The sequence below is a fragment of the Macaca nemestrina genome, chromosome 4 (genome assembly GCF_043159975.1).
Source record: "Macaca nemestrina isolate mMacNem1 chromosome 4, mMacNem.hap1, whole genome shotgun sequence".
Lineage (NCBI taxonomy): Eukaryota > Metazoa > Chordata > Mammalia > Primates > Cercopithecidae > Macaca > Macaca nemestrina.
This window is the reverse complement of record NC_092128.1, coordinates 18,278,239-18,289,291: the sequence shown is the minus strand read 5'-3', so window position 1 is coordinate 18,289,291 and position 11,053 is coordinate 18,278,239. Positions and strand designations below refer to the sequence as shown.

Genomic DNA, 11,053 nt, shown 5'->3' with positions numbered 1-11,053 from the left:
AGAAGAGGGCCACGATTCGGTCTGCAAAACGCAGAAAGGGATATTTGCCCTTAGAGTTCTTAGCGAATATCTGGAAAACAAATAAGTATGCAAATAAGTCGACAAAAATAGCCACACTATTCCATGTCGACTGGAAAGTCAACTTTCATCCAGAAAACAGCGGATGCTCTCCTCTAATTTATACACCGTTCATGCCGGGAGCGGTGGCTGACGCCTGTAACCCCAGCACTTTGGGAGGCCGAGGCGGGCAGATCACCTAAGCTCAGGAGTTCGAGACCAGCCTGGCAAACATGGTGAAAACGCGTCTCTACTAAAAATACAAAAATTAGCCTGGCGCAGTGGCGCGCGCCTGTAATCCCAGCTACTCGGGAAGCTGAGGCAAGAGAATCGCTTGAGCTTGGGAGGCAGAGGTTGCAGTGAGCCGAGATGGTGTCACTGCATTCCAGCCTGGGCGACAGAGGAAGGCCTTGTCTCAAAAAAAACAAAAACAAAAACAAAAAACAATTATACACCACTCAGTTTTAGGAGGGGCAGGAGAACAGGGGGAGAGCCCTACAGGATCAGAGGGGCAACCAACAAGCTGTTTCAGGAGGCACGGGGCAGCTCAGCAACCAGAACCTATGCGTGGGCTTTGCTCTCAGGAGAGACGCTTCCTGCAGCAGCTAAAGAACCCAGTCGGGAGCAACTGCCACCTCCCCCACTCCTGGAGATGGGCGACTCCGTGACGTCACGGAAGGCGGGGCGCCGGGGAAGTGAAGTAGGCGAGGGCGAGGCGGCTGGGGACTGCGGGGCGGACGCAGGCGAGCATGTCCGCCCTGACTCGGCTGCCGTCTTTCGCTCGCGTTGGAGGCCGCCTTTTCAGAAGCGGCCGCGCACGGACTGCTGGAGATGGTGGAGTCCGTCAGTGAGTGTCCGGCAGGGGATGGGGGCCTCGCCGGCCTGTAGCGGACAGCGCGGGTCCGTGGGACGCTCTCACCTTGACTGGGGCGCCTGGAGAGGCCGCGTCCCGAGGCATGCTGGGACATGTAGTCCTCCCGTCCCCTGACGCCGCGGCTCGGGGAGAGGGACCCCGCTGGGCGGAGGGAGACAGGGAGAGACTTCGTTGGGCAGATGGGACACCGTGTGCGGGGCTGTCCTGGTCGTAGGGGCTGCCTGCCCTCGGGAGACGCACGCGTGAATGCGGAGCCGGCTGAGCGAATGGGCGCCGGCGCGGGCGGTCCAGGCGGAGGAAGCAGCCTGCGCGGCGTTTGTGGACGCTGCTGGAGCGAGGCGGAGGGTGGCGGCGGTGAGGCCTAGGAAGGGCGCGGTCCAGGGTCCTGGTACCTGGCTGCGGAATTTAGGGTAGAGTCGATTCGGCAGCCTTTTATCAGAGACGTCACGTGGCGGCTTTTTAATGCTGAAAAATCACTCCGACTGCAGGGAGTGGAGGCGACCGCCCAGAGAGAGCGCCGTCGGGTGAGAGGAAAGAAAGCCGGAAGCCCACGCTGGGGCAGCTGCGGCGTTTAGGAGAGTGACGGGCAGAGCCGCCCGCGAGGTGTCCCGAGACGCTGACCGGAGGGCTGAGGGCTGGGGGTCGAGGCCGGGAGCACCTGCCGAAGCCCAGTTAGTGGTGTGCGGATATTCCATAAGAGCAGGGCTGGAAAAGAGTAACGGATGATTCCAGATCCCTTAGATCATCAGCTACGCTTTACCAAGAGGCAGTGTGGGGTCGTGATTCCAAGCGGGATTCTGGCCCCACAGTGGCTGGGTTCAAATCCCACCTCTGCCACACTACAGCAGCGGAACCTTGGAAGAGTTTCTTATTCTCTTAATGCCTCAGTTTTCTCACCCATTTAGCGTCCATTTGCAAGGAACTAAATGAGTTAATGTTGTCTGAAGCGTGTTTTGTTTTGTGTGTGTGTGTGTTTTAAGAGATGGAGTCTAACTGTTGCGCAGGCTGGAGTGCAGTGGCGCGATCCCAGCTCACTGCAGCCTGTAACTCCTGGGCTCAGGTGATCCTCCAGCCTCGGCCTCCCAAAGTGTTGGGAATACAGGCGTGAGCCACTGCGCCTGGCCTCACTAAAGTGTTTAAAGCAATTGCTGGTGCCTGCTAAGGACCATACAAGTATTCTTTAACTGTTGTTGTTATTAAGGAACTGAGGCCCAGGAAATGAAAGGAGTGACTTGCATGAAGTCCCACATGGATTAAGAATCTGGAGCTGAGGCAGGTGTCAGGTGGGCAGAAGGCAAAGTCCTCTGAGACTTGGGCAAAGAGAGTGATGGAGAGCCACGAGCGACGGCCCTTGGTCCTGCGTGAGGAGATGGGGGGATGCTGCTCCTCCCTGAGGTATTGGCTTGTTCGTAGCACACGCTGATTTCGAGGGTGTGATAATTAAGTGCGTACGTGTTTATGGAGCGTCTTCTCTATGCCCGCTCCTATGTAGGTGCTGAGGATATAGCAGAATACATGAGAGAGAATGAAGCGCACCTTCTGGACAGGAGAGACACAAGTAGAGAAGAAGGACATTTTTTAGGTGCTGTCAAGGATTACGAAGAGAAGAATACAGCTGGGGATTAATGTGGAGAGTGCGTGGTGTGGGAGGAGAAGGGATATTGTATTTGGGGATGGCGTGGGGATGCCTGGGAGTGTGATTTGAAGCGGGACCTGAGGGATGAGAAGTCAACCATGCAGAGACCTCAAGGGAAGAGCCCGGTGGACATAAGAGGGCAGAGGAGGCATCAGGTGGAGAGGCCGGAGCCCGCAGGGTTGGCAGGAGGCCAGGCTGGAGTGGAGCGCAGGCGAAGAGTGGGAGAGACCAGGTCACAGGGACAAGTGTGGGGTCAGATTAGAGAGGGCTTTGGAGGACTCGGGATTTTATTCTAAGAATCACAGGGAGCCATTGGAGTTTTAAAGCAGGAAAGTAATGTGGTCTGATTTATATTTTAAAAATGTAACTTTGGCCAAGCGCGGTGGCTCACACCTGTAATCCCAGCACTTTGGGGAGGCTGAGGCAGGTAGATCACCTGAGGTCAGGAGTTCCAGACCAGCCTGGCCAACACGGTGAAACCCCATCTCTACTAAAAACACAAAAATCAGCTGGGCATGATGGTGCGCGCCTGTAATTCCAGCTACTGGGGAGGCTGAGGCAGGAGAATTGCTTGAGCCCAGGAGGCGGAGGTTGCAGTGAGCCGAGATCGCGCCACTGCACTCCAGTTTGGGTGACAGAGTGAGACCCCATCTTAAAAAAAATAAAAATGTAACTAACAGTTACGGTGCATTTTTGTTTTTAAACTTGACTCTCAAACATTCGAAGTTGGAACAGCCATTATTTCCTTGGATGTTGTTTCTTCTCTGTTCTCTTTCCTTCTTACAGGACTTGTGCATAGTGTCTTACTCCCTTATGGTTTTTGATCTTGAACTTGTTTTCCCTGGAACTTCTTTGAGATCTTGCTTCTCTTAGTCTCTTGAGGGCGCTGCCCCAATTCAAGCTCACATTAAATTCTTGGCTTGGGGTTTTTGGTCTACACAGGCCCAACGCAGGTAGTGTGAATTTGGGTGCAAATCTACCTGAGGACTGGCTTCTGAGAACAAATTCGTGTTCCCTTGTCCATGGAAGGTTTATTTCTTCTTCACCCTTTTACCATATGGGGCCGCAGCTTTATTCAGCGATCTCGTCATTAGCCCTCCCACCTTGGGTGGGCTCCAGGCTGCGTCTCTTGTCCCCACACCTCATGTAGCTATGCTGGGGGAGGTTCAAGGGCTCCCGGTGAAGGCAGCGTCAGTGATTGCTTAGCTTCCAGGCCTTGTTTTTACTTGGATTTTGCCCTTGGTGGATTCCTTCCTTTTGTGCCTGGTCAGTGATGTTTGTAAAAATCTTAAAAATCTCATCTAGAAGCGTAGTTGTTTAATTTGGAGGGTTGTTCAGGGTATCTAGTTTGCCACAGTGCAGTTTACAACCTGGTTTGGAACATAACATGGTGAAGTTGGTGTTGAGTCTTTACATTCCTTAATCATGGCAACTGTTGTCATTGTTCCTGTGGTATAATTGCAGTCTTTCAAATCTTTGTTCCAAAAGGTTTCCATCTTGCAGTCCCTACTTCAGGTTATAATTAAAACAACATGTCACTCTAGCAATAATGAAGCGTGGGGAGCTGCTAAGATGGGTTTGAACTATAATGCTGGCATCGGCATTACTCAAGTCTTTTTTTTTGAGACTGAGTTTTGCCCTTGTTGCCCAGGCTGGAGTGCAATGGCATGATCTCGGCTCACTGCAATCTCCGCCTCCCAGGTTCAGGTGATTCTCCTGCTTCAGCCTCTCGAGTAGCTGGGATTACAGGCGTGTACCACCACGCCCGGCTAATTTTGTATTTTTAGTAGAGATGGGGTTTCTCTATGTTGGTCAGGCTGGTCTTGAACTCCCAACCTCAGGTGATCCACCTGCCTTGGCATCCCAAAGTGCTGGGATTTCAGGCGTGAGCCACCGGGCCCGGCCTTCAAATCTTGTTTTAATCAGTTTTACTGCTGGGCACTTATACCTAGATTGTATCAAAAAGCTATCAAAGAATAAGGATCTTGTTGGCCTGAGGTCAGGAGTTCGAGATCAGCCTGGCCAACATAAGGAATCCCTGTCTCTATTAAAAATACAAAAATTAGCTGGGCATAGTGGCACATGCCTGTAATCCCAGCTACTTGGGAGGCTGACGCAGGATAATTGGTTGAACTGGGAGGCAGAGCGCGACTCTGTCTCAAAAAAAAAAAAAAAAAAAAGGCTCATGTTACACTACATGGAATGATCCTGCATGGTTTATTTACATAATGTAATATCTATACACACAGGTAGATCCTGAATAAACAATATTGGTATATGAGGACATTATGGAAACAGTATGCTATGTCATTCAAGTTGTAAAGTGGCGATATTTGGTAGGACCTTTTTAAACATGATACTTAAAAAGTACATATATATACACATCTGCAAAAAATAAACATCACCTTATTCATAACTAGTTATCAATACTCTAAATAGAGGCTTCCAAATAAAAGTGTTAAATTTTGGATGACTTTAGAAAAAAAGTGGAATTTATCATTTCAATGTGGTAATGTTGGTTTTATGCTGGTTGGAATTCTAGTTAAAAGTTATGTCTTTGATTAATAAAAGGAGAAAATTGTTAATGGTGTGTGTTCGTGGGCAAGAGCTTGGGCGTTGCCATCACATAGCACCTCATTGGTAAATCATTAATAATTACAGGCCGTATTGTAAGGTTATGAAAATTTATGAAAAATATATAAGTGAGTTAAAACTTATAAAATGCTTAGTGTGGTATCTGGCACATGGTAAACACTCGATAACTGCCAGTTATCTTTTAGAGTGGGAGAGGATAAAAACAGTCTACTAGCCTGGCAACATAGGGAAACCCTGTCTCTACAGAAAATATAAAAGTTAGCCAGGTCTGGGGGTGTACACTTGTATGTAGTCCCAGCTACTTGGGAGGGAGGCTGAGGCAGGAGGACTGCTTGAGCCCAGGAGGTGCTCAGTCAGCAGAAGGATCGCTTGAGCTAAGGTCACGCCACTGCACTCTAGCCTGGGCGACAGAGCCTATAGTCAGCAGAAGGATCGCTTGAGCTAAGGTCTCGCCACTGCACTCTAGCCTGGGCGACAGAGCCTATCTTTAAAAAAACAAAACAGCCGGGAGCGTGGCTCACGCTTGTAATCCCAGCACTTCGGGAGGCCAAGGTGGGTGGATCACCTGAGGTCAGGAGTTCGAGACCAGTCTGGCCAACATGGTAAAACCCCGTCTCTACTAAAAAAATACTAAAATTAGCTGGGCATGGTGGCATACACCTGTAGTCCCAGCTACGTGGGAGGCTGAGGCAGGAGGATTGCTTGAACCGGGGAGGCGGAGGTTGCAGTGAGCCAAGATTGTTCCACTGTACTCCAGCCTGGGCGACAGAGTGAGACTCTCTCAAACAAACAAAACAAACAGTCCTAGCTAACGTGTATCAAGAACCACTGCCATGTTACTGTTCACGAATCTGTGCATTAGGAAGACAAGACATTTTAATGCACTTTTTGTACAGGTACTAATTTCTGTGCTGCACAAAAGAGAATATGGTTGATAAGCTGATTCCTACCTAGATGAAATTGGTAAACATATTTTATATAGGAATTCTTTAAAAATTTTTTTATCCACTTTTGTGTATTAGCGTATGTATGGCTGCTGAATAGGTTTTAGGAATAGCCCCAGTAGGTGCAAATAATTTAAATTAGATGCAACGTATAGTATTTATACTCCAACTGAATACATTGACTATAACTCTTACGGACTCTGTGCCGCAACTTGTCAAAAGTCTAAATGAAGTAAAAAGAAACACGTCTTCAAACTTACTGTTTAAAGTTCTTTGTTCAGAGCCATTAGCATATTTAATAGGATTTGCGAGTCCTCTTTCCCATATGGTTGCCTTTTAATAAAGATTGTAATAGGCAGAGGACATAATTTGCCTCTCAGATAGATAGCTAAACAAAATTAATTTATTTTTCTGAGTAAGTTAGTGACCTACTAACAAGTTCACAGTCTCTTAACTAAAACCTTTGGAGCTGGCACCCCAGAATCAACACATTCAAATTTCTAGTGCAAAATAATGAATCTTCACTAATTGAAAACCAAAATGAGCCTCTTGTCAGTTTTGGTCAGTTTTTGCTGCTACACATGAAGCAAGCTTAGTAAAAAATGAGTATTTCAAGGGATTGTGAACTGTGTGTATTTCAGTGGAGAGGAGAAACATTAGCTTTGGTTCCAGGATGTCACTCAGAGGAGTTCTGGATGACGTAATGCTTTGAGAACGGGCACGCTGTCAGCCTTGTTTTGTTTTGCAGTGCCGGTGGGGGTGTGCACATCGAGCCCCGGTATAGACAGTTCCCCCAGCTGACCAGATCCCAGGTGTTCCAGGGCGAGTTATACAGTGGATTCATGTGGTTCTGGATCCTCTGGCGCTTTTGGCATGACTCAGAAGACGTGCTGGTAAGTGCAGGAGAACAGCTCTTGTCGTTTTTTGGGTAGGGGGAGGGAGGATGTATTAATAGCTTAACTGGTTTATTTTTCTGTTGTAGACCATTTTTCTGTCTGGACATAGCCCTTTGCCACCACGTTGTCCATATGTATATGTGAGACTCCTGTTATTTAATGAAACGTTATCTTCTCACCTTTTTTTTACACGAGGATGTATATTTAGGTGGTTGGTTTCTTAAGGTTTCTGTTAGGTAGCCATCCTAGGGAGACTAGAAGCTAACTTTTTTTTTTGAGACAGTTTCACTCTGTCACCAGGCTGGAGTGCAGTGGCACGATCTCGGCTCGCTGCAACCTCTGCCTCCCGGGTTCAAGTGACTCTGGTACCTCAGTCCCTTGAGTAGCTGGGACTACAGGTGTGTACCACCACGCCGGCTAATTTTTTTTTGTTATTAGTAGAGACAGGGTTTCACCATGTTGGCCAGGCTGCTCTCAAACTCCTGACCTCAAGTGATCCACCTGCCTCGGCCTCCCAAAGTGTTGGGATCACAGGGGTGAGCCACTGCGCCCGGCCAGAAATGAATTCTTTTAGCTTCTGAACTAGCGGTTCATTGGTAGGTTAGGTTTCACACTTACATTCCGTTAAGTGACGAGTGTCTTCTAGTCTGTCCAGAGGTGCAGGGCAGCCAGGTTTGGGTGGGATGGATATGAGTGAATTTGTCTTGAGAAGGGAAGTTAGTTTTAGTGATTTTCTAACATATCGTTAGCCTCAACTGAGGTTTTACCACATTTGCAAATTGTTCTTTAGGAAATTACACCTTTAAGACATTGAAATCTGTGCTTGTTGATCCAGAATACTTTGAATTTTAGTAAATTTGGGTTTGTTTCCAGGATAGGAAAAAAATCTTAAGCAGTATGTAAGTTTTAGAAGCATCAGGTGTCTTCATATCCCATTTCTCTTAGAACTTCTCTGTGCCGTTGTCCTTCAGTAAGGAGCTGCCTGGGTGTCTGTGAACTGGCAGCACATTTAATATTTGAGGTGCCCCTGCCTCACTGTCGGTCAGTTGTCCAGAGTGGACATAGTGTATATAGCTGTTAGGTCTGAGATGATGATGATGCAGCCAGATAAGCCCTTAGATCAGGATTGAAGATGAGGAAGGCCACCTGAGGCTTCTCCTGAGGCTTCTCCATTTCACAGCAGTCATGTTAGGAGAGGTGGAAACATTTTGCCAGGACTGCCAGGATGTCAGGAACCTTTGAAACCTGTTGCGTCCACTTCCCCCATCCTCCCTCCATCACAAACACGTACCATTGGCTTAGGCTGGTACCTCCAAATGGGGAGGCTTTTAAAATTCAGGCCAGGGTCCATATAATGAATAAACTAAAGAACAGGTGGGCCATCGAATAATTGAAGTAGAATTTGTTCCTGTGGTCAGCGGCTAAGCCATATTGGTTTTTTTTTCTTTCCAAGATTTATTTAACAATTTAATTAGTTGCATGGAATGTAAATTCTTGACTTTTCTTTTTTTAAATGGTTGTCACCAGGGTCACTTTCCGTATCCTGATCCTTCCCAGTGGACAGATGAAGAACTAGGTATCCCTCCTGATAATGAAGACTGAAGATACAGACTCAGACTCGCTCTGTACAAGTGGGTGTGCTCCAAATTTCTTTATGTCATATTTACCTTTTTTCATAAACATTAGTTTTTACTTTATGCCTATGATGGACTTGAAAAAACTGCATATTCTAACAGCATGAAGCTGAATTAACCAAGTCCTGTATCTGCTTTTTTTTTTTTTTTTTTTGGAGACAGAGTTGCTCTGTCGCCCAGGCTGTAGTGCAGTGGCATGATCTTGGCTCACTGCAACCTCTGCCTTCCATGTTCAAGTGAGTAGCTGGGATTACAGGCACATGCCACCACACCCAGCTAATTTTTGTATTTTTAGTAGAGACGGGGTTTTGCCACGTTGGCCAGGCTGGTCTCAAACTCCTGACCTCAAGTGATCTGCCAGCCTCAGACTCCCAAAGTGCTGGGATTACAGGTGTGAGCCACTGCGCCTGGCCATGTATCTGATTTCTGTCTTAAGTTTTCACATTTGCTTTGGTCTCTTCTTTTCATTGTATGTTTTATTTTATTTACGTTTTTTATTTCGTAGAGACCAGGGTGTCACTATGTTGCCCAGGCTGGTCTCGAACTCCTGGACTCAGATGATTCTCTTGCCTCAGCCTCCCGAAGTGCTGGGATTACAGGCATATGCCACCACACCTGGCCCATTGTATAATAAAAAATTTTTTTTCCTAAGTTAGGTTATAATTTTAGGGTTTCATTTATCTATCCACTGATCAAAGATATATTAAGACCAATTCTGTGCCAAGCACAGGCCTACAGTGGTGAACAAGACAGATGGAGCCTACAGTATGTAGCTGCAAAACTACAGTGTCCTGCTCTCAACATTTAAATAGATCCAGCATATGGGAATATTACTATATAGAACTATATGAAAATTAACTCTGTAAACAGTAAAGGGTTATGGCTTTTTCTTTTTCCAGGTCAGGAAGTCAAGAGTTTTTCTTTAAAAAGGGAGGTACTAAGAAGCTTCCCTTTCCCCATAAGCCCCTAGGGGTTAAGATGTTCTTATTTAACATGCTTTTATTTTACTTATATTTATTTTTTAAATTTATTTTATTTAATTTTTTTATTTTATTTTGAGATGGGGTCTCATTCTGTCATCCAGGCTAGAGTGCAGCGGTGTGATCATGGCTCACTGTAACCTCAACCTCCTGAGCTCAAGTGATTCTCCCGCCTCAGCCTTCTCAGTAGCTGGGACTACCACTCTTGGCTAATTTGTGCATATTTTGTAGAGATGAGGTTTCGCCATGTTGTCCAGGCTGATCTCAAACTCCTGGACTCAAGTGATCCACCTGCCTCAGCCTCCCAGTGAGTTGGGATTACAGGCGTGAGCCACTGTGCCTGGCCAACAAGTTTTTTTTAATGACTGAACTGTAAACCCTTGAGCGAGGAAGGGTGATTTTGCTTCTCTCCTCGACAAGGCTGTCACATGATCAGTGCTCAATAAAGACTTGAATAATTGAATAAATGAATTATGGATTTGAATTAGTGAATATAAAAGTACTTAAAACTTTCTACTTTTGTTTTCCTGCAGGAGCCAGGTGAGAATTTCGAGGATTATCGACTTCATATTTAAAGTTACAAATTAAAGTGGCTTGGTCAAGAATGAGAATGGAGTTATGGATCTTTCTTTTTGGGGAGGTGGGGTGGTGGGAGTGGGGCAGGGGACAAGTCTCACTCTGTCACGCTGGAGTTCAGTGGTGCGATCTCGGCTCACTGCAGCCTCCACCTCCTGGGTTCACTCCATTCTCCTGCCTCAGCCTCCTGAGTAGCTGGGACTACAGGCGCCCGCCACCACGCCCGGCTAATTTTTTGGTATTTTTAGTAGAGATGGGGTTTCACCGAGTTAGCCAGGCTGGTCTTAAACTCCTGAGCTCAAGTGATCTGCCCGCCTCGGCCTCCCAAAGTGCTGAGACTACAGGCGTGAGCCACCGCGCCCGGCCTAATTTTTGTATTTTTAGTAGAGATGGGGTTTCACCATACTGGTCAGGCTGGTGTCAAACTCCTGACCTCAGGTGATTGACCTGCCTCGGCCTCCCAAAGTGCTGGGATTACAAGTGTGAGCCACCTCGCCTGGCCTGGATCTTTCTGATAATGGCAACTACCCGTTATGGATTATTATTTTTTCCAACTCCTGCGCTATGTGGTTTAGTGCCTTTCAGCTGATCCTCTTGGGCACCCCATTGACATAGATAGGCATTAGCTCCATTTCTCAATAAAGACTGCAAGGCTCAGAGATGAAGTTACTTGCTTAGTATCACACGCTGGTAGGCAGCAAGGTGAGGACTCCAGAGCTCACCCTTATCTGCACCGCCTCAGCTGGTGTCTTCGCTGTGTCAGCAGTTCCTGTGAAAACTCTTGTCCCTTGTCCGTTGCAGTGGATTCTTGCTCTGAGTGGACAGAGGTTAGAGGTCAATGCAGTCGATTTATGAAGTAGC

The 11,053-nt window shown here is 47.1% G+C and overlaps 1 protein-coding gene across 2 annotated transcripts; it reads left to right on the top strand.

Annotated features, from left to right (window-relative positions):
* Nucleotides 1-744: 744 nt before the first annotated feature.
* LOC105471277 (NADH:ubiquinone oxidoreductase subunit B2) lies at nucleotides 745-10,227 on the top strand. Of its 2 annotated transcripts, none has more exons than XM_011723651.3 (4): nucleotides 745-904; nucleotides 6,855-6,999; nucleotides 8,530-8,633; nucleotides 10,150-10,227. In XM_011723651.3, exons 1-3 carry the CDS (start codon nucleotides 807-809, stop codon nucleotides 8,602-8,604), a joined length of 318 nt encoding a protein of 105 aa, XP_011721953.1. In that variant the 5' UTR covers nucleotides 745-806; the 3' UTR covers nucleotides 8,605-8,633; nucleotides 10,150-10,227. The 2 variants fall into 2 exon arrangements, with proteins under 2 accessions (XP_011721953.1, XP_011721955.1); XM_011723653.2 differs by lacking the exon at nucleotides 745-904 and adding an exon at nucleotides 1,311-2,326.
* Nucleotides 10,228-11,053: the final 826 nt, after the last annotated feature.